The sequence below is a fragment of the Sciurus vulgaris genome (assembly GCF_902686455.1).
Source record: "Sciurus vulgaris genome assembly, chromosome: 6".
NCBI lineage: Eukaryota > Metazoa > Chordata > Mammalia > Rodentia > Sciuridae > Sciurus > Sciurus vulgaris.
In genome coordinates, this window is record NC_136466.1 from 98804336 (window position 1) to 98832294 (window position 27959).

The 27959-nt window shown below is 33.3% G+C and overlaps 1 protein-coding gene and 1 long non-coding RNA gene across 2 annotated transcripts in view; one reads left to right on the top strand and one right to left on the bottom strand.

Moving 5' to 3' along the window:
- Positions 1-27959, bottom strand: part of RASA1 (RAS p21 protein activator 1) — a 118080-nt gene that overhangs the window by 8042 nt on the left and 82079 nt on the right. Inside the window, exons 12-24 of the mRNA XM_079144406.1 lie at positions 18821-18908; positions 16428-16505; positions 14671-14828; positions 14099-14175; positions 12821-12993; positions 12122-12281; positions 10788-10930; positions 8705-8820; positions 7649-7735; positions 5584-5651; positions 3766-3854; positions 2519-2596; positions 222-356 (exon numbers count right to left, since the gene is read on the bottom strand). Of these exons, the coding sequence (XP_079000532.1) occupies positions 222-356; positions 2519-2596; positions 3766-3854; positions 5584-5651; positions 7649-7735; positions 8705-8820; positions 10788-10930; positions 12122-12281; positions 12821-12993; positions 14099-14175; positions 14671-14828; positions 16428-16505; positions 18821-18908 (1450 nt within the window). The remainder of the gene's footprint in view (positions 1-221; positions 357-2518; positions 2597-3765; positions 3855-5583; positions 5652-7648; positions 7736-8704; positions 8821-10787; positions 10931-12121; positions 12282-12820; positions 12994-14098; positions 14176-14670; positions 14829-16427; positions 16506-18820; positions 18909-27959) is intronic.
- Positions 3835-26765, top strand: LOC306663843. Its single transcript, XR_013764561.1, has 3 exons — positions 3835-3906; positions 8276-8311; positions 26015-26765. It is a non-coding gene; the product is annotated as an uncharacterized lncRNA (long non-coding RNA).

Genomic DNA, 27959 nt, shown 5'->3' on the forward strand with positions numbered 1-27959 from the left:
ACTTGAACAAGATTGATGTTTGGCAGTATCAAAAGTGCATCATCTTAGTCTGGGCCCTTCTTTGCTATTTTTGGATTATGATTCAGATTCTTAAAAATTCAATATAACTCTTAAAATGTTGATCAGAATTAGGCTATTGACTGCATCTCACAGTCTTAGGCTGCTACTTGGCTTAAGCGTTAATAAAACATCGTTATTAATGGTGACTGGCAAAAACCTACCTGTTGTGCACCACGCTCATTACTGAGTGTTCTCAGTTCATCTGAATGAGCCACACAAATCTCATGCAGTGCTGCTAAATCACGGGACAGGTCAGTTCTAGAATGCTCTGTAGTGTCCGGAAGTTCAGGTACATTCTTTAAGGGAATCATAAAACTGCATTTAGAAATACAAATCTTTATGATTTCTTCTGCAATATTCTTAACTGGGTACAGTAGACAGAATTTTTAACATAATAACCTCTTAAAATTTAATATATTTAAATGTCAAAAGTTTTAGAATTGTAAGGGCTCTTATTGAAATAATCAGCATTAGAAGTTCTGATAAAAATGTGGATTTTCTAACTTCTGTATTCACACGAAAGCCAGGATTCAGTTTCTTCCACAGCATAGCAGAACATGGCACAACAGTGTTAATCTAAAACAATGGGTTTCCTACAAGTTAGCTGCATAGCTGTAAATAGTTTTTTTTTTTTTTTTAATCTAGAACATATGCTAGATAAGAGTATAGGTATTAGCTGCTAATCTGGTAAATGCATTTTATGAAATTACAGCAGTTTGTCCAAATTGATCAATATATATGTAGGAACTAAATTATAGTACAAAAATCTTGTCAGTTTTGTAATTGGAGAATATGCTCAAAACAGTTGCTAATGTGTCCAGATAATCTTGTTAATTATGGTATCTTTAAGGTTCATGAAATAATTTGGTCATTATAATAAGTTTATAGAACTTTTCTATTAGCACTAAATGCCAATATTATTTCAAACCTTGAAATAAAATTTAACATGGGCTTGGATTATCAGTAGCCTTATATAAATCCATCTACCTCTTTAGTGATAGTATTTGCTATACATTCTTAAAAATTAGAAAATAGTTTTTCATGGTATAGAAATACAATTAAGCAGAACAACATTCTTACTGACTTACTGATTTACTCATTCAGTGACTTAAAGGATTATAGACATGTACAGCTTAGTAAAAGAAAAAAATGTAAACCAGTCATAGCAACAGTTACATATCATAAATATGCAGGGGAAAACTGAGGAAGCAGAATAGTAAGAGATAATGTTTTAGGAATTTGAATTATGCAGATAAATTTGAATGATTCAGGTACTGAAGGAATAAAAGAGAATGAGGAAACTGGAGGGATATCAAAATATTGCCAGATATGCAGCCTACCTAGAAGAGTGATAGAAAAGATGGACTATAGATACTTATGATTATGGAAAATAAATGGAATCCAAACCATGAATCTAAAAACCTAGAAATATGGCTTAGTCAGCCTTAAACATTGGGCATACATTTCCCAAACAGCTCCTTAAAAACAAACAAAAAACCTTTTTCTCTAATCACTGACCAACTATATTTCTTGGTAGTTCTATCTCCTTTGCTCAGGAGTTCACAAATAGAATTTATCATTCACCCTTTTATTTCTCATTTCCTTATAATATAGAGCTATGTCTATACACACACACACACACACACGCTGGGGATTGAACCTAGGGCCTGTGCTTTCTCACTAGTTTTTATACCTGACTTGCAAACTAGGAACCCACAGACAGTTCTGATTTGTTTGCCTTGGTGGTATGGTTGCTACTTAAATTTTTAGCTGAATCTGAATGCATCAAAGCAAAACATGGGTGCCTTAGACTCCTTCCTAGCGTTCCTTAAGGTCATACATTTGGCTCAGTTCACACATAGATAGATGCTATGCTTCTAGTTTCTGTACATAAACTGAAATACTAGCACTGACTTTAAAACTGATTCAGTCTGAAAAATCTATGTAATCCAGAAAATTTAACTTTACTAAGAAATGCAGGGTCTTAGAAGTTATAACTATAATCCCCATTTTAATTTTATAATCAAGTTTTATTATATATAAAGGCCAGCATGAGGCATAGGTAGAAACACTGATTGAAGCAAAACACCAAATCCACATTTTACTCCTAGAAAAGCCACAGGAACACTCATTCTCTAGTCTGTTTACTTATTTAACCTGGTCAGAACTGTGGGTTATCCATCTTGTTTCAAAAAAAGCTAAAAAGACAAATATCACAGTTACTAATATGGAATAGCTAAGAGGATAATGAACAGCAAGACAGAAACTAAAATATTACACAGGTAGGTAAAAAGCCATAATAGAGTATGCTTAGCATAAACCATGTAATGCAATTTAGTCTTTATAACGTATACAAAAATGAAATCTGTTTAACTTATATTAGGATACAAAATCTTCCTAAAGATTGTTGAATTAATTGATTGTTGTGACTCAAAGTACTTGAAAACTATATACATACCCCAAGTTCATCTAAAAACATGATCATTCGATGTTTGTTGCTTTTGATGAATGGATTGACACCCTCCATATAAGGCTCCTAAAAAAATTAAAAGGAAAAATTTACCATATGCATCAGAAACAAACAACTGAATGAAAAACTATACATGAAGCAAGAATTCTTAGAAATCTAATGTCCGTAAGTAGCAGTTTATAGGAATTAATCACATGATATAAACTGTTATACTAAGGGAATCTGAGGTATTTTTAATGAAAGAATGAGAAGTTCTGGACCAAAACACAAATCATAACGTTAGCCTAGTAGATTCAAATTTACTGATGTACATTAAAAAGTAATTACTGAAAAATCATCTAGATCTTAGAACCAGCAGCAATTCTAAGAAATTTATAAAATACAGTGTAACATTCCATAATATTAAAATATATGATTTGTAAACTGTCTCAGGATTCAGATAAGTTCAAAGGTTAAATCGTGCATATAAACTCCTTTTCAAACTAAAATCCAATACTTTAAAATATGCGATAAAACATGAATTAATATTAATACATCTTAAAATGAACAAGAAATTCAGTGAGACCTCAATAGGCGACTCCCAAGGTATAGACATGAAAGAATAAGAGTAATGAAATGAGACACAAAGTAACTTTATGCCTATTAAATGGGGAAAAAATGAAAATACCTGCTGAGCAAGGTTGTGGGGAGCAAAAACATCTGAGGGCAAAAGGTGTTTTGGGGTATCTTACATAGCAAAAGCTATAGCATATTTATTTCAATTTGTAATCCTCCTTCAAAGTTCAGGAAATAAGTGGACAAGCTTGAAAGAAGTATATAAAAGGATACTTGTTATAGCAGTAACAGTGACAAGTAACCATTTAAATATCCAAAAGTGATTTACTTCCATGTATGGAAAGAAGTTTGTCAAATATTAAGGGCAAAAACAGGTGATTTATGATCCCAACCGGAACATTAATAGTTGTTATTTAGTGTAATCATGTGTTTTAAAACTTATCTGAATTTTAATATTTGTTAATTGTGATGTACATAGTTAATTGATTTTACTAAAAAATTTGTTCAGTGATTTTTATATTTAAAAGCAAGAGAATTTGTTTTCTAATAATGGTGAAAATGATGGTTTTTATCATATAAGTATCTACTACTTAAGATAATTTATTTGAGCTATATTTTATGGCTTTTATCACGTCAAGGTTTCATTCACAAATGACATTTTAAAGTATCATTGTTTTTACCTTAGCTCCAAATTCCACAAGATTTGCTAAATTCTGCACAGATTTAGCCACTAATATCAGTGTTCTTGCAGCAATAGGAGATGGAGAATCTATAAGAGAAGTGGGCACAGCTAATGACACTAAATCCAAAGATACTTTCAGGTAAACAATTCTAAATTTAGTACTTTGGTATTTCTTTGTTTTTAAAATAGTAACATTCTTCTATTCAGAACTCAATGTTTGAAAAGTCCTGACTTGTCCAAAATTCAAAAGAACTTGAGTTAAAAAGGGAAAAAAATCAATATACACTTACTGTGCTTCTAGTTTTGCAAAAAGGGCACTATGAAGCTCAGAAACTACAAACTTGTTGATAATATTTCAAAGTACCTCAAAAAGATTTTAATTGCTAAAGACAATCACTCCATATACCTTTCACAACAATTCACAAAGTTAATTTCAAACCACTCAGCAATTTGCAGTATAAGCAACATCTGGCTCCCAACTTTATTTGCAATCCACTAAGTATAGATAATTCACTTTAAAGAACAAAACAAAGGTAGTCTGGGACTTCCGCTTTACTTTGAAGAGAAAAGCATAAAATTTACTAATAAACTTCAGAAATATTTTAAAGCTCAGTTAGGAAACACTTGAATATAAGTGAAAATTATTTATAGCTATGAAAGTAAATATAAATATTATAAGTAGAAATATTAAAATTAAGATAATTATTGACCTGAAAAATTCTATAGGTAGTCTCCCTGACTGCTTGATTTTTTTAGATTATACTCTTTGTATCTTAAGCAGCTGAGCTATAAATACTGTTGAGGAGCAGATAAGAGGCCAACATTCACATAAATCTCTCCAAAAGAATTCTCAACCCTTAAGTCTTAACAGACTCATAGATTTAATCATTTTAATAGCAATAAAAGATAATTGCTGGGATGTGGTGGCTCTAAATGTAAAAATTAAGATATTCCAAAATATTTTTAATGCAGTTTTGAGCTTCAAATTATTAGAACAGGCAGGTGCAATGGTGCATCCCTGTAATCCCAGAAACTCAGAAGGCTGAGACAAGAAGATTGCAAGTTTGTGGCCAGCCTGGGCAATTTAGTGAATCCCAGTATCAAAAAATAAAAAAGCTGGGGAGGTTGTCAAGCCGTAAAGCACCCCGATCAGGTTCAAATCCCAAAACTGCAAAAATTGTTTTAAATTATAAGGATAAAAAAGGATCTGATGTCCTCTATTAATAAGGGCTCAAAATTACATTTGAAGTTCTATCACATTTCTTTCTTTGAAAGAAGCCTACAGAAGTCATTCCATAATGAACATGTAGATAATAAGAAAAACTGAATCATGTTTATTGGTGTTTGACTGATTAACATCATATAACTGGTGACAAAAAAAAATTCCAATGGAAGGAACCATCTCTAACATATACAAACAGCACTACTATGACTCTAGGTAGAATTTTAATTAGATCTTAAAAGAAAATCAGGTGTACATCAATTGAGCGTGGACTGAGCACACAAAAATTCCCAACTTGCAAAAGCCCAATTACAGTCTGTAAAATGTCATAAGAATTTGAGACACAAGTAGGGACAGAAGCAAAGTGAAATGTGTATAATTCTGCCATCTCAAGCTTAAAATAGTAGATGGAAGAAAAGCTAAAAGGCAAAATAGAAGAGGTAAAGAACTGAAGAATGAAAGGGAAGGGTGCTTTATACCAAGTCTTAAGATTTGATAATTTTTCAAAAACAAAATTTAAGAGTATTCTTATCAAGTAATATAAACTATTTGCTAATTTTATTTTCATTTCAAAATTTGTCAAAAGCTAATTACCTGAGATTATATTAAACATCCGTGGATTCAGGATGGCAGGACAGATAAGCCGAAGAAAAACAAAACCACTAAATGGGAGGGAAAATATTTTTTAGAAAATAATTATAAACAGAATTGTTAATTCTCATAGAACCACAATCTTTACTCCGAATTAACGTTGGGCAGCCCAAAGATAGTTTAAGAAAACAGTAAATTGAAGCATTGTATTTTAAGAAAGGTATATCTGCTCCTTGAATATATATTACCCAGTTTCTCCAAATTTGGGTTTTAGATTAATTTGGGGAATATATTGTTTCATACAGCATTTACTGTCTTAGCCAAGAATTTGAGATGCTATAGTAGTACAAATAAACTCTTTGTAGATGTATAATTTTGAATTCCTATTACTCTTTCTTTTTTATACACAAAACACCCCAGTAAAGTCTGTTATAAATCAACTTGGTTGTTAAAAATTGTGTTGATGAGTCATAAAAGTGGGAATCCAAAGGGACTTCTTACTGGTAAATGAAAAGTGTTTGCAATAAATAGAATGATGAAGAGTTCCTAATAAAGAACAGAACATTATGAATTCTAAAGTTTATAAAAAGCTGTCAAGTTACAAAATAATAATAGCAAAAATCAGTATAAAAGTATATGGCATAATGATAGCTATTGTATGAGATTTTACCTGCTACTTTTGCTTGGGGAACAATGTAATGATGCTAAGAGGTAAGCTTATATAGATACATTCCTACTGTACCTCCTTCAGTCACTAGTACCCAGACGATGTATATTATCCTATGGGTCATTTTCTTTTAGGAGGGATCCATACTAATATTTAACCTTTTACTTGACCTATGTAAAGACAAGCATTATTCCCCAGATAGTTTATAAAATTTTATCTAGAGAATATGAGCACAGTCTGTTATTTGTTAAGAGGAGATAACCCAACCTTTGAACATATTCTACATTGTTAATTATAGACTCTTAGAATATAAAAGCTATTTCTCAAACAGCATTTATAGCAATTATAAGACTAATTAAATCTTTAAATCTGGATTTCTTTTAAATGAGTTTATTAAGGTTCTTGCATAAATTTACTTGAAAACATTTCAGTACTTAAGTAGGATCTGTGAACCTAAAAACCTAACCTGGCTACATTGAACCATGTAAGAATGCAAGTGTACAGACCTACTTTGTTAGTTTTTAGAGATTATTTAAAATTTGAAAGGGATATGTAAGAACCTACACATATTTAAAAGCTTACCAAGAATAGAAATTATCATCTTGGGCATGGATGGCCCCTGAAACACCTTGTCGTACTATATCAATCAATATAGCAGAATTTCCTACTGTGCTTAACAGTTAATTTCCATCATACAATAACTCTGCTGAAATAGTTTGTAATCCATTTCCTCCCCGTCACCCTTAAAGCCAAAAAATAGAGAATTTATAATTTTTAAATATATCATAACTAATCAAGAGAGTTATTTTGGGGTTATTGTTTTTTGTTTGTTTCTATCTTTCCATAGTAGTGATAGGTAGTCTAACACAGGGCTTTGCACATGTTAGGAAAGTACCCTAGTACTGAACTATACGTACCCCTAGCTACCCAAGAGAAACTTCATGTGTGAGAAAAGTAGAAGCCCTTGACAAAATTTAGATTGGAGAGAGGACTAATATACATTTCAAAATTAATCGTCTAATACTGGTGTCTTTTCGTGAGTACTTAACTTTTTTTTGAGAGTAATATAACTGACAGTATATATCCTACATAATAAATTAGAAAACTGCTTCATGTTCTGATGTACCATCAATGATATTGTATTGGTTGGGATATGCTTATTAGTGTGCAATGAGCAAGCTTTGGAACAGGAGGCTTTGGTTGAAGATCAGCCCAAAGTCAAAGACTGTGTTACAATTGATCAGTATATAAATGGTTCAATTACTGTTTTTCTCTCTTAGCACCAAAAGTCTCTTTCTCTATATATTGCGTATGAATACATAAACATATACAGGTACACATACACACAAAGTCATTGTGTGCTGTACACAGTGTTGTAACAAATGAATTGATGAGCCTTACCTAACAACTCTTGTTCTCATGGTGGTATTTGTAGGCCATTTGTGTTGGACAGATTTCTGTAAACACCCATATATATATCTCAGTGTCCTGCCAAAATAATACAATCATCTCAATACAGAAAAAAAGTAAAAAATACCGATCTCGCAGCAGCCAAAAGCGTTACTCAAATATACCACATTTTAATTCAACTGTCCTTTCCCCTAAAAAAAGTATTTTGGCAAAAGTAATAAGAAACACATTTACCAAGAGGTAAGGAAACGTAATCCAATGAGTTTATCATCGCCAAATTTTTTTAGAGGTTGATAGACCTTTATTCTGCTCATTTATTTATATGTGGCACTGAGAATTGAACCCAGTGCCTCACACATGGTAGGCAAGCACTCTACCACTAAGCCACAACCCCAGACCCTAGACTGCTTATCTTTAATGAAAGTATGAAACAAATATTGGAATGAAGATAGAGAAACTGTTGTGGTACGAGTTCTGTGGAAAACCACACTGACTTGTTAACTACATCTACTTGAATAAGAAAGTTCACTAACACTGGAGGCCCTTCAGCAGATATTGAATGATACTGAAATCTGGTATACGTTTTTTATTTTATTTATTTTTTTTTTTTTATTGCAGTGCTGGGGAGAGAACCCAGGGCCTTATACATGCTTGGTGAGCACCCAACCCCACAGCCACATTTCGACCCTCTGGTATACATTTATACATTTTGAACAAGAAATTCGAGCAGACTAAATAGATATGTCTTTAACATCTTAAATCTGAGATGAAAGGCCCCCTTTATTCACTTCCCAAACTACTAGATAAGCCACGTGTATAAATGCATGGTTTGTTTTCCAAATGTAAATGTTTCATTTTGCTTTCTTTAAGAATATTTCTCTCTGGATACTTTCACTCTTTCCTTATGTACAGTTCACCTTATAAAGATTTAAAACTATAACTTTTTCAGAGTATAATATCAGGAATAGACAGCTTATATACTTTTTTAAAAAAGCCATTTTTCAAAACACAAGCAATTTCTTATCAAATGAAAATTTTACTACTTACGGTGGAAGTATTTCTGAAGCCATAAATATTTTCTCCACAAGTTCTGAAAGTATGTTCAATAGGTGTGCTAAATTAGTGTTCACATCTTCATTTTTTTCTAACTTGGATGGACTTAACTAAGAAGGAGCAGATAAATCAAGTTTGGCAATGATAAACAAATAACTCAAGGTGTAAAGAGTTATCATTTTCAAGATTCTCCTCTATTGTATCAATCTTTCCTTTTTCCTTTGCATAAATGGGAATTTTAAGTAGTTGCTCTATGGAACTTCTAATAGTCTTGCTACCATTCATTCCCAAGTACTCAACTGAAGAGCAAGCAGTGATTACTGAATTGTATTTATCTGAATAAAAAAACTGACTACATAAAATCTGAATGGGATGGGACTTACTCAGTGGCTAATGAAAATACCAATGCCTTAGGCAGAATCATAATCCTTTCTGAAAACTGGATGCTTAAGAGTTCTGGTCTAGTGTCAATAGAGTGTTTTTATCTATAAAAGTATGAATTCCCTCTATAGTTCAGGGACTCCCTACAGACTTGATATATTTCTGTGTCAACTTTCATGGTTAGACTTACTATGGCATTACCCCAGATTTTCAACACTAGATCACTCATTTCTTCCCTTTATTAAATAAGAACAACTTAGTGCAACATTAACTTTAAAACAAATTTTTGTGTGTGTGTGTGTGGATGGATCTTTTTTTGTGTGTGGATGGACTTTTTTTTTTTTAATATGTGGTACTGAGAATTGAACCCTGTGCCTCACACATGCTAGGCAAGCACTCTACCACTGAGCCATAATACCAGCCCCATAATTAACATCTTGACAGTTCCCATCATTTAATTCCTTATTTTGTATCAATTCAAAAAGGTATTATCAGGCCACACGCAGTGGTGGTGCACGCCTCTAATCCCAGCCACTTGGGAGGCTATGGCAGGAGGATCATGAGTTCAAATTCAGCGTCAGCAGCTTAGAGAGCCACTTAGCAAATCAGTGAGACCCTGTCTGTAAAATTTTAAAAATATGAAATAGGGCTGGGGATGCAGCCCAGTAATCGAGTGCCTGAGTTCAATCCCTGGTACCAAAACCAAAAAGAAAAGGTATAATCGGTATCTTTCTTTTTAATTACTCCACCACAAAAATAATATAAGAAAACAGCCATGTGAGTTTCTCACCATCTTAATGGTTTATTATAAGTTCACATTGAAGCCTTTAGTCATACTAAAAACATGATTTTATGTGCTTTTCTCATAATCTCCATTCCCCGAATGACCTTGCAAGGACAAACCTACGTGTTATAAAGTGTTATGTAGGTTTTACAGGTTAAACATCCCTAATTGGAAAAGTCAAAATCTGGAATGCACTAAGTTACCAAACTTTTTGAGTGTTAACATGTTACCACAAGTTGAAAATTCCACACCTGACTTCCTTTGGTGCATATTAGTCAAAGCAGGAGCAAAAATATTGTATAAAATTACCCTTGGGCTAGTATGAAGTATACAAATAAATTTTGTGTTTAGTATTTGCCTCCCATCTCCAAGATACCTCATTGTGTACATGAAAGTAGTCTAAAATCTGAAGAAGAAAAAAAAAAAAATCCCAAATCAAACCCTTCTGGTACCTGGCATTTTGGATAAGGGATATACAACCAGTTCAATTGAAGGCCCTAAAAAACTCAATTTATGTTATGCATACTTTCAGAAAGGAGTGTATTCTTGTTCATTAGTATAGCAGGAGAAAAATCAAAATATTTTCATGAATTTCTACTGCAACTTAATGGTTTCTAATTTCAAAATAAAGCACATGTGTGGTGCTTGAGAGTAAACTCAGTATATTACACCTTCTAAGGAAGTGTGTTTTACAGAGCTACATGCTACACCCCTAGTCCTAAAGTACCTCTTTTTTAAAAAGTGTTTTTCACATTTTTATATATGTATTACAGAATGTATAACTGATTTGATGAATAATTTCAAAAAATATATATTCCTATGCAGTTTGTTATGACAATTACTACATATTAACATATGCTTATTTCTTAACATATGTTATTTGCTGAAATACTTAAAGCATTAAATTCTTACCTCACAAGACTGTTTACTTTCCATTATCTTTAAGATGGAGTCTTTCAAAGCATGATGAACAAATTGTGTAGCAGTGGCTTTCATATATTGCTCCATCAAGGTGCTTGCAAGTGTCGTGGCTCTAAATAGGGTAGTGGCTTCATCTACACAAACATTCACATTAGAAGATTATTTACAGAGTACTCTACTAAGGTGACCAAATTGGAAATTAAATGAATTTATTTTTCTGCAACAGTTTTAACCATTTAAATGCACTATGCACTGAAATACTGATTATAATGACGTAATTCTAACAACTCTTTTAAAAGACTTTTTCATGTGTGTGAAATCATTAGATCATAAACAGGAAAAGGAATGAATACCATCATGCTCATGTGAAAACATGGAACACTCAGAATGGTTATATCACTTGCCTCAGATCAGTTAGCCAATTAATCATAAGACTGAAATCAAAAAGAGCCTGTTTTGGTATCTGATTTTCTACTTTGAAAATCTGAGTCCATTTCCAAATAATAACATAAAAATCTAAGTATAAATTATTAGCTATATATATTTAATTTTAGAATCACTGTAATAAAACATTATTGAAAATAATATGAAAATTATGTAAAATATGTACCACCACTTTACCTACTCCTTAACAAACATGTATTTTTTATAATTTTTATGATTAGAAGGAAATAGTTCTAGACTTTGCAGTGTATTTAGGGAACTTAGAAGCAAGGGCTGTTACTGAATCAAAGTACTAGGGGGAAACATATTCTGGCATTATTAGTAAAGCTGTTAAAAGCACTGTTAAAAGCACTGTGTGTTCAATGGCCTGGGAACTACTATAGAAGCCAGAAATAAAATGTAACTAACATCAAACTTCCATGCAATGAATTAGTAAGTAAAAAGACAATACAGTAAGTATACTAAACTATTCTTAATAGTGAAGCTCTATGGGCCATTGATCTAGACACAGAAATCACTTTCTTAGGTCTTGTAATACATACCTGTCATGACAAGAACATATTAGAAACATTAGCCCCCCATATTAACCAACATAAGGAGTTCTGGTATTTCAATTGCAATTTTTAAAAAAATACCTTTATTTTATTTATTTTCATGGTGCTGAGGATCAAACCCAGTGCCTCACATGTGCTAGGCAAGTGTTATACCACTGAGGCAAAACTCCAGCCCTCAATCGCAATTTTTAAATGAAGAAATAGAAAAATTTACTTTATAATATGATTTAATTAATATATTTGAAGACAGAGCCCAAATATTTACATATTTATATAACATATAAATCTAATTATTAACCCAGTTTTTACACATCCATACTCACTCACCTTCCATGCTTATTTCTCTGTCATTTAGTGTACATAACAACAATGATTCAAGCTTTTCATGAAGAAAAATCCTCAGTAGGATGCTAGCCAATAGTGTTCGGTCTTGTCCACATACATGGGATAAAGCATAGACTACATGAAGTTCTTTTTGCAATATAAGCTAAAAATGACATTAAAAAAGATGGCTGAAAGTTCACAGCATTACATAGTCTTGGTGAGACTAATATGAAATAGGGTTTTTTTTCATGTTATACTTAAAGTATGTCCACTGAATAAATTTATTTAAAAACAGTAATGAGTTTGTTGCCCACATTTTTCTTATTTCTTTGGTACTGGGGATTGAACCTAGGGGCTCTTTGCCACTGAGCTACATTCCCAAGGCCTTTTAATTTTTTATTTTGAGATGGGTTCTCACTAAGTTGTTCAGGAGCTCACTAAACTGCTGAGACCAGCCTCGAACTTGTGATCCTCTGGCCTTAGCCTCCCAAGTTGCTGGGATTACAGGCATGAGCCACCGCACCTGGTCACATTCTGGTCTTTTAACATCAAAATTATACTACATGATTTTTAACCTCTGGCTACCAGTATGCCACTAAGTTTGAAATTACTATATTTAACTTAATGGATCTTTTGTTAAATGGTAAATATTTCTATTAAGAATGTCATTAAAAATAATTAGACTGGCAAATAACATAATACCTCTTTAAATTCACTGTATTCTTCTTCTGGCATGATTTTTTCCATAGAATATCGTGCTCGAACACGCAGGGATCCTGGTTCAATACCTTTTAGTGGAATGTGGGAGCTGAGCAGAAACCATTCATCTGTGGCATGTCCTTTCTGTAACCGGCTTAATTGGCAGCGCATAAATACTTTGAAAGGAAAATGAATTACTTCATCAAATTTTCAGTCTTCACCATACTGTTACATGCTTTCCATTAAAGGAGTTTTCTATAACAAATTCAATACTTAATAGCTTACTTCATTCATTTACTGAATGCCTACTGTGTGCTAGGCTGTGATAGGGGCATGGCATATAAAGATGATTAAGACATGGTCTTGAAAGAAATCGATTATGGTATAGTGTGATAAGTACTGTAATAATGGTTAATGCTTTTTAAAGAAATACTATCTAATGCAGCCTAGGAAAATTAAAAATCCATTCCGAACAGGTAACCCTTGAGCTGATTTGTAATAGGATAAGTGAAAAAGAAAAGGAAAAAAAGAGATATTACAGTCCAAATAGGAGGTATGGCTTTCCTTCTCTATGATTACTTGGGTTTTATCGTGAAAATAATGGGGAACCACTAAAAAAGTTACATTTAAATATTTAAATGTAGGAATTGCAGAATAAACATTTTATAGACAAATTCAGGCTTTGATCTATCAGTTAACACATACCACTTCCCTCCCTAAGCTTGAGTTTTAAGAAGGTATTAACCTAATTCACCCTAATGTGAATGTTAAATCCTACTGCCATCTGTTCTAGCAACAGGCTAGGAAGAAGTGTGCTGCTAAGAACAAGAACCAGAAACATTTGAAGATTAGAGTGAACAAATAACATACTCTAGTTTAAAGAATTTGTTTTAATAGAGTACTTTTTTACCTAGATATGCTAAGTATAGGAGAGTAGGAAAAAGCTAAAAAGGCAGAAAGGAGGAAGGGGAGGGGAAGTCCCACAGAAAAATGACCACTGTTACCATTTATTTGTATTTTTTTTTTTTTTTTTTTTTTGCTGGGGAAAGGAGATGTCTATTTTAGTTTTAAGGGCTTAAGTTTACAATATGCACAATTTAACTACTTTTCTTCCTTAGATACATCCTCTCAATAATCTGTACTTTCAGATTACAGTGAGGAACTATCTCAAATTATAGTACTTGCATTTATTTTTAATTTTCATTTAAGATATATCATTATGATGCTAAAAATATATAAAAGATGCTATTTTCACCTTAGAAAGTTTCTATATCAACTTACAGATATCAGGATCTTTGCTTTTCTTTGTTTTATTACTAAGCGTGATTTCAAATCTATTGATGTCAGGAGGAAGATCACTACAGAAGCAAGGAGAAAAAGAATTAACAAAATGTTCTAACTACTTGATTTCTTTAGTTTTAGTGCTAAAAAACCCCTCAATTTCTGTTAAAAGCTCAAGTGTGCTAGACTAAAAACTAGACTAACAACATAGTTTATTATTTGGTATACAGGAATATCTACAAGCAATTTATGCTTTCCTACCACCTTTTAATTTCCTATACTACCAATAATTCATTCAAATAAATCATGGAAGCCCTAGTAACCATTTTGTATGTTTTTGGACTTATCAGTAATGCTAATTTATATTAATAATTAGATGAAAAAACCAAGGTGAACAAATGCAACACAAAAACATTATCCACTATTAAAACATCTAGACTTTGATTCCTTGTTCTGACAGTTTAGATTATAGAGACTCTCCCCATCTTAAAAAGGAAAGAAAATACAGTATGGTGTTTAAAAAAAAAAAAAAAAAAAAAAGTGATTTAATGTAATGATAAAATAAAACTTACTCAAAGACAAATTCTTCTGACCACACTGGGTTTTGCCCTTCCCTTGCATGAGTTTTTGCTACTTGGACACTATTCAAGTAGATATTACAATATGGATTAGTAAAATGTTTTACTGGGAGTTTGTGAGCTTCTTCAATATGTAAAACAAGGCTGCTGACCTGAAGAAAACACAAAAATTATTACCTCATATTTTAAGAATTGTGCATTAGGTTTCTAAAACAATTATTATGAAGTAATAAAAAATAGTGACTTGTTTTTCTGCTTTTCTTTTACATGACGTACTACAAAATGCAACATTTAAGTATTTAAAATAATCTTTCTCACTTAAAAACTTCAACTAAAAATGCAATTTTATTTCATGTTATTCCTATTATATTCTTGCAGAGTAATGAAATACACCTTTTCTATCATTAAAAAAAAAGCATACAGAGAAAATGAAGTTAAGGATTCTTTATTAAATATGAGTAGATACCTGGCACTACCAGAATCAAAATCTTGAATGTTATATAATGCTAACTTCACTGAAAGATTTTATTACTACAGAAGATAATTTCTCAGCTAAAAAATAGTTTTCAAACACTATGTCTACCTTCTGATTTTATAGAAAAGGATACAAATCCAAGGAAGCTTAGTTACTTATCAGTGTTAGTGCCAAGACTCAGATCATCTACCTCCTAGTATCAGGTCATCTTTTTCTCTTGTCATCTACTTGTGTGACTTTCTGTTTGAGCTTTGCCTTTCTCATATATAAAACATGTATAAAAGCCTACACTGAAGGTTTTAAGGACTAGAAATAGTATACATATAGCACAGAGCAGAGTACCTGATGCATAAAAAAGGCTCATGGAATATTAGCTGTGGTTACATTATACCCATAAATGATAAGTTCACAGCTAAAGTTTTATCCAATAAATATACAATTTGCTCTTATTTGCACAAGTTCAATCCGATTTTCCATAGCTTACAAAATGTTTAAAGTTTTTATGTTTTAATGACATATGGTGATTATGTATATAATTAAATGTTCTTGCAAGAAGGGCCAGACTCTGGATTACAGGGACTAGTTACTTAAATATTAACCATTTATCCGTTTCCAGTAGAACAGAATATTAAATTTGACAAGTGTATTAGAAATTCTTTGGTCAATAAATATGTATTGTATTAAGCTTTCTCAAAACCCCAAGAGTGTCAAAATTTGCCAGTTTTTTCCCCAAGATTCTAGGGATGACTATGAAGGAAAAAAAAGCTAAAAACTAGAGAGTATAAAGTTGCTCTTACATACCTAGAAAAAGAGAAATCCTAGCTAAACTTTCCATAAATCAAAGTATAGGCCTTGTTAAGGTTTCTAAGAATTATACAGTAGGTTTCAGAAACAAGTAAAATATAGTAAAAATTCCAAAAGTCACAGGTTAGTATCATGTCAGATAACCCTTCAATAATACTTTCAGTTCTGCCTTTTTGGCATAGGCCAAAATAATTTTTTGAAGGAGAAAAAATTCCCAACCAAATAGTTGCTTTTCTTGGTTTGAAGAATAGACTAAGAACCAGATGTAGGTATACAGAAAGCATTCATTAAGAAATAACTATTGTGTCTACCACTAAAGCAAATGGCAGTTATGCAGCTTTAAAATGCCTGAAAACATTAACCTCTCTTCAGAAATATTGCCCAAAGTAGTTAAGAAAGAAACATAAAAAGATAAAGCACAGTAAATGAAATATAATGAAACATGACAATTACAAATCAAATAAAGTTTCACCTGACGAAGGCGTTTATTAGATGTTCCTGGACTACTTTTCCGTAAATTGCAAAATGCCTGCAGACCTTTCATCCAGTCCTACAAAAAAATAACATAGCATTTGAAAGAAATATACATGAATTTATTTGGTTTCCAACTGTCAATTTATTTTCTTCAAATTAAATGTTTTTCTTTCTCTAGATTTCCATTTCTAGTCTAGAGTACGCTGCACTTTATTTGTGCCCCAAAGGAGCGAGGGAAAAAACCAAATGTGTGTGTGTGTGTGTGTGTCTGTGTAAAAAATTGCTTGAGTTTATGTAGAATCACTACATTAATTTTAAGTATACCAATGAGTGGCCAATTAATTAACCAAAAAATAAAATTTACATTAAAAAAGTTTCTCCTCAACAAGTACTACCTTGGAGGAAATGTCTGTGTGTAGTTAAGCTCTTAACATTTAAGCCCATCTATGATACAATTTAAATTGACACATTTTATGAGAAGAGAAGGCCAATTTCAAAACCAATTGATAATGTGATGATTGATATGACAAGCATTCTAATCTTTACCTCAGACCACAATATGAAAGTAGAAATGTGTAAGTGGGTTGGGTTATTTCTCAGCCTTTTAAATATACCATTAGATTTTAGAAATCATTTGGCCTGATATTTAAATTATAAGTACATTTTAAAATGTTTAAGTATCTACTGTTCTGGACAAAGAGCCCAATTTAGTATTATTAAAAATCTAAACATTTACTTTAGCTTACAAATTTCTGGAAGGCTCTGTACTGCTTTATTTCAGTTTTGTGTCTAGTTTGTTGGCTCCTTCAATGACTCTGAATGGTCACTAATTAAAGAATATGAAAGTAGAGAAAATCCAATCCAAATCAATTAACACAACTTTCAGAAATAGAAAAGAATAACCAGAGACCCCACAATGCAACAAATCAACAAAATAAATATTTTTCTTCCTCATGACTAAACTTTTATTTTTAAAACTTGGGTTCAACCACAGAAGAATCATTCATTTGGACTTTTTATGGTACATGGAAAGTAAGAATATGGAAAAAACTGGGAAAAAAACTGAAATGTCATAAGATGTGACACATCTTTTTTCAGAAAGAAAATGACAAAATATCTAGAAGATAGGATAATGACATTTAAATTTCTATTCCTAAGCTGATTTCTAACATTTTAAAAACCAAGTTACTAAAATGTTTTGAGCCCTACTTTTCTCATCTTAAAATTAGGAATACATACCTACAAAACAAAAGTTTATGGCACTATTAGGGAAATAAGTATTTGAACTATTTTACAAAGATTTGAAATATGACAAATTATAAGCTGTAAGACTCATCCATCATATTTTTTCCAAGTCTGATAGTTTCACAATTTTTGAGTCAGGGGCCCATACTAGGATCCAAAGGCATTTTTTATTATTTGTTTGGGTTTTTTTAAATTTTATTTTAAATAGTACTAGAGATGGAACAGAAGGATACTGTACCACTAAGCCTCACATCCAGCCCTTTTTATTTTGAGAAAGGGCATCAGTTGTTGAAAATGGCCTTGAACTTTTGCAATTCCTGCTTCAGCCTCTCCAAGTTTGAAGAGCATCTTGCCTTATACACATGGTTAGCAAATTTGTTCTACTTCCAATAAAGCCACTTTGTTTGCCTCTTAGCCATCTTTAAATTCCTTCCATAGATTAAAAGCAGAAATATATCCATATTTGTACAAAATACAACTAAGCATGCCAGAAATATTAACGTTTAAAGAATATATTTTAAAAGGAGACTTTTGAAAGCATTTCTTCAAAGACTTACTTAAAATTTTTAAAAGTTACAAGGATATTATATATGGATTAATAGCTAATGCTAAAGTAGATATTATATCTAGACCAAGAGAATACACAGATTAAAGAAAATCCTAAAATATTTTTCCTCTTGATGTTTGAACTTTTTTTTAGACACAGGTAAACAACATGTGTTAGCAAAACTAACTGACTTAACTTTGGATTGCACTGAGAATATCTATAACCTTTAATGCAGAGAGAATTTTATATGCGCATTCTCAGATTTGACATTATAGTCTTGTTTTTTAGGTGGGATTTTTTTTTTTGGTGCTGCTGAGGATTGAACCCAGGGACTTGCACATGTGAGGCAAGCACTCTACCAACTGAGCTATATCCCCAGCCCAACATTATAGTTTCTAAATTTCAATTTTAAATAAAAAATAACCCTTCACTGCATTTGTTTCTGCATTTCTTTAAAAAAAAATTTGTTTACACATGAAACTTATCTTAAAATCAAAAGATGATTAGAATCCAGACACACTTTTATCACTTTATAATAGTAGTTTTCTATTCTAATTTAAAAAGAAAACATGGGCTAAATGAAAGGTTTCCAGTCTTACCTCTGCTTGTTCTGGAGTTTCTCCTGCAAAGTAAAAGATGTAATGTTCTTCACTGAAGTGCTGAACTACTATCTGAAAACAGTTTGGCCTTTAAAATACAAACAAAAAATATACTAAGAAACTTAAAATATTTCAATTAACTTTTTAAAAAACCAGTACATGATTTTATAACATATAAAACAGTCCTGATTTAGAGAAACAATATCTCCAGTACCAGAACATTACTAAAAAAGAAAATGTCACCCACATATATTTTAGAAAATTTCATAAACACTACTGAAATTTTTTCAGTATTTCAGAGTGTAAAGTATTATGCAAATACAAACTTTTCCTATGTGCTAAAAAAAGACTACAATGTTATTAGAACAAAAAAGTTCTTACTGATTATCTCTAAGTAAATTGAGTCATTTTAATTATCTTATTATAATTTTCTTATTTTCTTTTTTTTATAAACTGTTTCCCCATTGGCTGAAATGAAAATATCATCTTTCACATATTGCTTGTTCTTAAATTTAAATGACCTAACTGGTGTATAACAAATATTAGTCCATGTCTTCCTTTAGTATGTATTACTAGAAATCATTTGACACACAAAGTCCTTAATTGATAATTTATACCTTTTGAAGGGGGTATATGCTATCTTTATAAAACGTTTATTAAGTAAGGGTTACATGTTTTTAGAAATCAATAAATGTTAATTCAATTTGCTGCTTTAATCAAAGATTTTATCTTATCTTTTGGTTAAAACCAAAGTTAGGCCATAGCAAAACTATAGCAAAACACCCAGAGAAAACAAGTTCAACACCTGTTAGACAAAAAGCATCTTTTTATTCTTTGGGAATGTCATAAAGTAATAATGGAAAAAGGGAAACTGAAAACTTTTGAAAATAGTCTATATCAGATAAAATATAAGGAAAAAAAAAAAGAAAATAGCTGTATGAAGGTACTAGAAACAACCAAAGCAGTAAAAACTTGAAAAGGGCCAAGATCATACTGAAGATAGCCCAACAATTTCACATAAAACTGAAAACAACTACAGCTGAAGCACCCTAGATTTTACAAAACCCTTCATTTTATAATATTATTCTTTAATATGGAATTCAGGCCTACACAGATACTTACATACAGAAGACCATTTCCATATTGCTTATTTTCCAGAAGGAATTCTTTGTTTTTTGTTTTTTATTTCTGAGATAGTCTCCGTAAGTTGCTTATTAGGGCCTTGCTAAATTGCTGAGGCTAGCTTTGAACTTTCAATCCTCCTGCCTCAGCCTCCCAGGCTACTGAGATTACACGTACGCACCACTGCACCCAGCCAGAAGGAATTCTTGATGTAAAACTTTAAAATGCTCCTATCATAAAGCCTCATCATCAGTCATAAACAGAATTTTCATAGACCTTTGGTTCCGAGCATTCATTTACTGTTTGTAATACTTCATCCTGAATATTTTGGGTGTTTCTCAGAATAGACAGTAATTTTCTTCTAAGTATTTCTGGAAGGTATACAGAATTATCTATCTGTAGTGAAAATGTGATCTCTAGATATATGTACAACTTATCTTTTAATTTACAAATGTATTTACTGACAATTCTGAGTAGTATCTACTACTATTTGAAAGTGATGTCTCTTATTTTTTGGTCAAAAACAGAATTGGCAGTTTCCATGAAGACTAGCAAAACAATTCTCCAACTCTTTGTAAAGCATTCTTGCTTCAGCTTTAGCTATTAACTGAATGATCTCATAACAAGCCTCACAAGTTTAACATGGTACTGTAGGAACATATCTATGAGAAAAGAAAAAGAGGTAGGGTGGGAAAGAAGAAACTTTCTCATTTGGAGTTTACATTTCAACTTTTTTTCTCACAAGGAGATATTTAGTGGTATTGTGCCAGAATAATGTGTTTGGCATCACTGACTTATTTAGAAATGCTTATACAAATAAAATATTTAGGGTTAAGAAGAAAAAGATTCCCAGAGAAAGCATTCAACAAAATACCACACCCTTCCATGCTCAAAACACTAGAAAAAATAGGGATAGTAGGAATATACCTCAACATTGTAAAGGCTATTTATGCTAAGCCCACAGACAACATCATTCTTAATGGAGAAAAACTGAAAGCATTCCCTTTAAAAACTGGAACAAGAAAGGGATACCATCTTTCATCACTTCTATTCAACATCGTCCTTGAAATACTAGCCAGAGCAATTAGACAGACTAAAGAAATTAAAGGGATACGAATAGGAAAAGAGGAACTCAAGCTATCACTATTTGCTGATGACATGATTTTGTATTTAGAGGACCCAAAAAAACCCCATCAGAAAACTTCTAGACCTCATAAATGAATTCAGCAAAATAGCAGGATATAAAGTTAACACACACAAATCCAAAGCATTTTTATACATAAGTGATGAAACATCTGAAAGGGAAATGAGGAAAACAACTCTGTTCACAATAGCCTCAAAAAAATAAAATCAAATACTTGGGAATCAATCTAACCAAAGAGGTGAAAGATCTCTACAATGAAAACTCAGAACATTAAAGAAAGAAATTGAAGACCTTAGAAGATGGAAAGATCTCCCATGTTCTGAGATACGCAGAATTAATATTATCAAATATCCTGGCCATACTTCCAAAGGTGCTATACAGATTTAACACAATTACAATTAAAATCCCAATGACATGGAAATAGAAAAAACAATCATGAAATTCCTCTGAAGAACAAAAGACCCAGAATAGCCAAAACAATTCTGGGCAGGAAGAGTGATGCAGGAGACCTGCATCCAGACCTTAAACTCTACTATAGAGCAATAGTAACAAAAACAGCATGGTATTGGCACCAAAATAGACAGGTAGACCAGTGGTACAGGATAAAAGACATGGAGACATAGCCACATAAGTACAGTTATCTCATACTAGACAAAGGTGCCAAAAACATATAATGGAAAAAAGATAACCTTTTCAACAAATGGTGCTGGCAAAACTGGAAATTCATATGCAGTAAAATGAAATTAAACCCCTATCTCTCACCCTGTACAAAACTCAACTCAAAATGGATCAAAGATTGAGGAATTAGGACTGAGATCCTTCACCAAATAGAAGAAAAAGTAGGTCTGAATCTCCATCACGTTGGCTTAGGACCAGACTTCCTTAATAAGACCCTCACAGCACAAGAAATAATGCAAGAATTACTAAATGGGATAGATTTAAACTAAAAAGCTTTTTCTCAGCACAGGAAACAATCCATAATGTGAAAGAGAGCCTACAGAGTGGGAGAAAATCTTCCACACACACATCAGAGTACTAATCTCCAAAGTTTATAAAGAACTTAAAAAACTTTACACCCAAAACACAAAGAACCCAATCAATAAATGGGCTAAGGAACTAGGCAGACCACTTCACAGGAGATATACAGGTGACCAACAAATATATGAAAAAGTGCTCATTGGGACAGAGGTTGTGGCTCAGTGGTCCAGTTCTTGCCTAGCATGTGTGAGGCACTGGGTTCGATTCTCAGCACCACATATAAATAAACAAAATAAAGGCCCATTGACAACTAAAAAAAAAAAAAAAAAAAAAAAAAAAAAATGCTCATCATCCCTAGTAATTAGAAAAATGCAAATTAAAACCACCCTAAGATTTCTTCCAACTTCAATAATGACTGTTATCAAGAACACACGCTATAATAAGTGTTGGCATGGATGTGAGGAAAAAAGCACATTCATACATTGTTGGTGGAGTTGTAAATTAGTGCAGCCACTCTGGAAAGCAGTTTGGAGAATCCTCAGAAAGCTTGGAATGGACCCACCATTTGCCCCAGGTACCCACTTCTGGGTTTATACCCAAAGGGACTTAAAATCAGCATACTATAGTGATGCAGGCACATCAATGTTCATAGCAGCTCAATTCACAATAGCTAGATTGTAGAACCAACCTAGATGCCCTTCAATTGACGAATGATAAAGAAATTGTGGTATATATACACAATGGAATATTACTTGGCCATAAAGAAGAATAAAATTATGGCATTTGCTGGTAAATGGATGAAGCTGGAAAATATCATGCTAAGTGAAATAAGCCAAGCCCAAAAAACCAAAGGCCAAATGTTTTTTCTGATAAGTGCATGACAGTATATAATGGGGGGGGGGGGTGGCAGGAGGAAGAGAATAATGTAGGAACTTTGGATGGTGTAGAGGAAAATGGGGTGGGAGGGGGTAGGGGACAGAAAGATAGTAGAATGAAACAGACAGTATTACCCTATGTATATTTATGATTAAATGAATGGTGTGAATCTACCATAGAAAAGTTATACCCCATTTGTATACAATGAATCAAAATGCAGTCTGTAAAAATAAAAAAGGTTTTAATAAAAAAAAGAAAAAGAAGAAAAAGGATTTACTGGGTTTATCAATCCAAGTTTAGTATATATATTATATGTGGCCTAGTAAGTGGGTTGAATTATTTTTAATTAGGCTACTGTTTTATCCTGTGCATCTAATGACTTTCTAGCATTATCACCAAATTGTCTTTTATAGTGGTTTCCAAAGTATCTGTACATTAAAGTCAATTGTAACTGGGCTTGACAGGGCATGCTTATAATCCCAGCAGCAGGGAGGCTAAGGTAGAAGGATCTGAAGTTCAAAGCCAGCCTCGGTAACTTATTGAGGCCCTAAGCAACTTAGTGAGAACTGTCTCAAGATAAAAAAATAAAAAGGGCTGGGGATGTGGTTCAAAGGTTCCAGCACCTCTGAGTTCAATCTCTGGTTCAAAAAGAAAGAAAACAATTCCAGCAGCAGGGCTAGGCACTAAAAGGCCTCCCTCTATCAGGGTAATCTCATTCTTCTACAGTTCTGAGAATGTTTCTGAGGTGCCTGTATTCTCAATATTTTCAACAGTTAAGGAAATGAATGTCTACCCATACCCTGTCTCTTTCTAGTTTGCCACTTTGCTATGTAGGAAATTGGTTTTGAAGAAAAATACAACACACAAAAAGAAAGGCAGGCAGAGGAAAACTAGAGAAAAGAAGCCAACCAACCACATTTGAAGGCCAAGATTACATATAATATTTTTTCTAATGGACACAAAATTGTACATTTTTATGGAATACCATGTGGCTGTCAATGTATACATTTACTGTTTAATGTTAAAATCAGTATAAGCATATCTGTCTCAAATATGGATGACTTCTTGAAGGAGAAAACATTGAAAATTCTTTCTTCTAGCTTTGTAATACCCTGTACATGATCTATACTTACCCTACTATGCAACAGAACACAAGGAAACTTTTTTCCCCTAACAGTAAAACTTCATACCTGATAATGGCCTTTCTGAAACCATCTTTTCCTCCCACTCCTCTCCAGCTTCTGGTAACCACCATCATACTACCAGCTTCTACTGAGATCAGCATTTTTAAGATTCCACATATTAGTGAGGTCATGTGCCATTTTTCTTTCTGTGCCTAGCTTATTTCTTTTAACATAATTCCCTCTTGTTCCCTCTGTCAGGAATGCATGCTATTCCATTGTGTGTATATATCACATTTTTCTTTATCCATACACCAGATGATACGAACTTAGGTTGTTTCCATTCCTGAGTTACTGTTAATAACGCTGTAATGAACATGGGAGTACTGATGTCTCTTAAACATACTGATTTCATTTCCTTTGGTTGTATACCCAGCTGTGAGACTGCTGAATCATATAGTTTTATTTTTAATTTTTGAGGAATTTCTGTAACAGCTATATTAATTTACATCCTACCAAGAGTACTGTAAGGGTTACTTTCTTTCTTTCGTAGTCTTCCTCTGTGGGTAAGTGATGCTGACTAGTTTGGTTCTTAATTAATTTTCATGTGTCTATTATAAGTTTTTACTTGAAGACTACTATGAGGCTTACAATAAAATATCCTTTACTAATAACAAACTTTTTAAATGACAATCACTTCGTAGAGTTAGGAAAACAAACGCATAGATAAAAAATAGTAATAAAAATTCTACTCTTGCACTTTATTCCTCCTCTAATTTTGAATTTTTGATATCCCATATCACATCTTTATATTATCTATCTCTGAATATACTAATGTACTTATTATTTTCAATTGTTTTGTTTTTCAGTCTTCCTACTAAAGACATCGTGATTTATATACCATTTTTGCCATATTAGCGCATTCTGAAATTCTTTGTATGGTTAATCGTACCACTAAGTTTTATACATTCTGATATTTCCTTCTTATTCAGCATCTCTTTTCAGTTTCAAGAACTCCCTTTAGTATTTCCTACAGGACTATTCTGGTCGTGATAAATTATCTTAGCTTTCAGTTGGGAATGTCTGTCTATCATTTCAGAAGGACAGCTTTGCCGGGTGTAGTATTCTGGTTGGCAGTTTTTTATTTTTTCCTTCAACAGTATAAATATCTCTTCCCATTCCACCTTGGTCTGTGATTTGTGCTGACAAGTCAACTTTCAAGCAAACTGATATATCATTCTATATAATTTGGGGTTTTTTTTTTCCTCTTGTTGCTATCGGAATCCTCTCTTCAACTTCTGAGAGTTTGATTATAATGTCTTGGCATAGAATTAATGAGTTTAAAATTATGACCTCTGACCTTCCTTTTCCCCATATTTGTGTACTTCTCTAGGTTTGTGAAGATCTGTTATTCTTGCTTTGCATAAATGTTTTTACCTCTCTGGCATTTTCAAATCCCTCTTGAACCCCAATAACCCAAATCCTTACTCTTTTAATGCTGTCCCATAGTTTCTGTGAGCTTTCTTCATTTTTTTTTTTTTCCTTCTCTGACTGCATTTTTTAAATAGCCTTAGAGCTCAGTGCTGCTTTCTTCTGTTTGATCAATTCTACTAGTGTCTTCAGTTGCATCTTCCATTTAATTTATTGTATTTTCAACTACAGGATATCTGTTTGATTTTTAAAAATGAATTCAATCTGCCTATTAAATTTCTCCGATAGGGGCTGGGGTATAGTATAGCTCAGGGGTAGAAGGTCCTGGGTTTAATCCCCAGCACCACCATTCCCCGACCCCAACCCAACCCCCCAAAAAAACTGGCAAATTACTAAATTGTTACTGTGCCTTCCTAAATTTCATTGAGTTTCCTTAAAACAATTATTTTGAATTTTGTGTTATAAAGTTAACACATCTTATAGTTGCTAAATGGTTGATTTCTGGCACATTTTCTCCACTAGGTGAGGTCATGGTTCCCTTTCAATGGATGCTTTTTGATATTTGACAGTAGCTGCAAACTGAAGGACTAGAAATTTACTTCGGTTTTCACAATATGATTTTATTTGTGTCTGTACTTCCAGAAATTCTAGGTAAGCTGTTTACTATATGTAAAGGTTAAATGGGGCCCAGCTATAAAGTTAGGGAAGAGTAATAAAGAGGCAAGCACACAGGATGGCAAAGAGTAAGAAGTGCTTCCCGTGGGAAAGCCAGTCCAATTTATTATCTATTCCAGGGTCATACCAAGTTACCTAGGTTACACAGTGCAGTTAGCTTTGTGCATGTGCAGATCAGATAACTTGCTTGCTTCTTAGAGTCCACTACTACCAAAGGTTATTATATAAGATAATGTGTCCAGGCCTCAAGGACAGAGGAGTTGCAGAGCATTTCTAAGCCATTCAAACAGAGCGCCTTTTGTCCTGAGGAGTTTGCTCGACTCGAAGGACTTTTGCTCCTCTGTACATTGACTGACCTGAAATCCCTACAACAATATTTTCTGACCCTGTGATCAATGCCACTATTTCCAACAATAGATAGTGCCCTAAGCCCAAGTTTGTTACGAATTCAAGTTGGTTACGTTGTTCAGCATGGACTGGAGGGATGAATAAAAAGGGTAATACAGTCCTCATGTCTGTAAGTCTCAACCTAGGACCAGGTCCTGATGTCTTGTCCATAGTCACTGGTCATACACCACGGGATTCTGCCAACCAGGTTTCAAAGAAATGACTTACACCTCTCTCTTCTTCCCCCATGCAACGACTCTCTCCACATTGTGCTTCCTAGGGCTGAGGAAGAGATAAGTAGGGCAGTCCACCAAGACCAGTGCTGCAAAAAGGCAAGACCAAATCCCATGATCTATTCAGTCTGAGACCACGGCAGGCAACTAGAGGTGCTGTGGACCAGAACACAAGTTTTCCCACCAGGATAATAGGTCTCCACCTAATGCCAGGGTAGGTCCAGAAGCTCTAGGATTGGGTACTGGCCAGGGAATAGGGGCTGATGAGTTCTGCCAGGTGTTGAGTTTTGATATAGAAGGCCCAGCATTGAATTCTAAGGCAAACTCCCGTGCTTACTTCTGTCCTAGCCCCCAGTGGTTGAAGTGGTTCTGCCTGCTGTGCTGCTGGAAGTTGGGGGAAAGACTGTGAAAGCAGACACTTGGCTGCCAATGCTGATGTTAAGCTGGGTGGCATCTGAGACTCTCAGCTTCAAGGACCAGTGCAGTCCTAGATAAAGACTTTAACTACACACTGTGACTGGTGACGATGCAGGCTGAAACATGGTCCATCCCACTGAGGTCTTGGGTTTTCACCTAGTGTTGGAGTAGGTTTAGAGGCTCTGTCTGTGGGCAATGGTCTGAGAGGAGGAGCTGGTGGGAATCTGCCTGGTACTGGGTTGGAAGTCTAAGGTCTACACTTAATTCCTTTTCCCTCCCCTAGCAGGAGGCATCTCTCCCTTTTCTGCACTGTACTTGAGATAGGGATGACAAGAGCAATTTTTTTCTTTCCTGCCTCCTTCAATGTATGCTAAAATGAGGTGCTGTAACATTTCGCCTGTTTTCCTTAGCTTTTGTGAAGGTACTTCTGTGTGTGAATAATTATACACATTGATGTTCTGGTGCAGAGACAACGACTGTGGGATCTTACTCTGCCATCTGTCCCAACCCTAGACTCCCCTATTAAGAAAGGGGAAAAACCTATGTTTTTTGGAACATTTCTTTTTATGACATATTACAGAGTGTTCAGGAAAAATTAGAGTATGAAAGTTACATGAATTTATAAAATACTTCAATAGGTAGAAGTGATGAGCACCTCTACAAAGACTCTAGCATGAAGTACTGATAAAGCTAATGGCAAAAGGTAAAAGCCATTTTTCTTAAGCAAAAATCTGAATATAATTACAAACTGGATT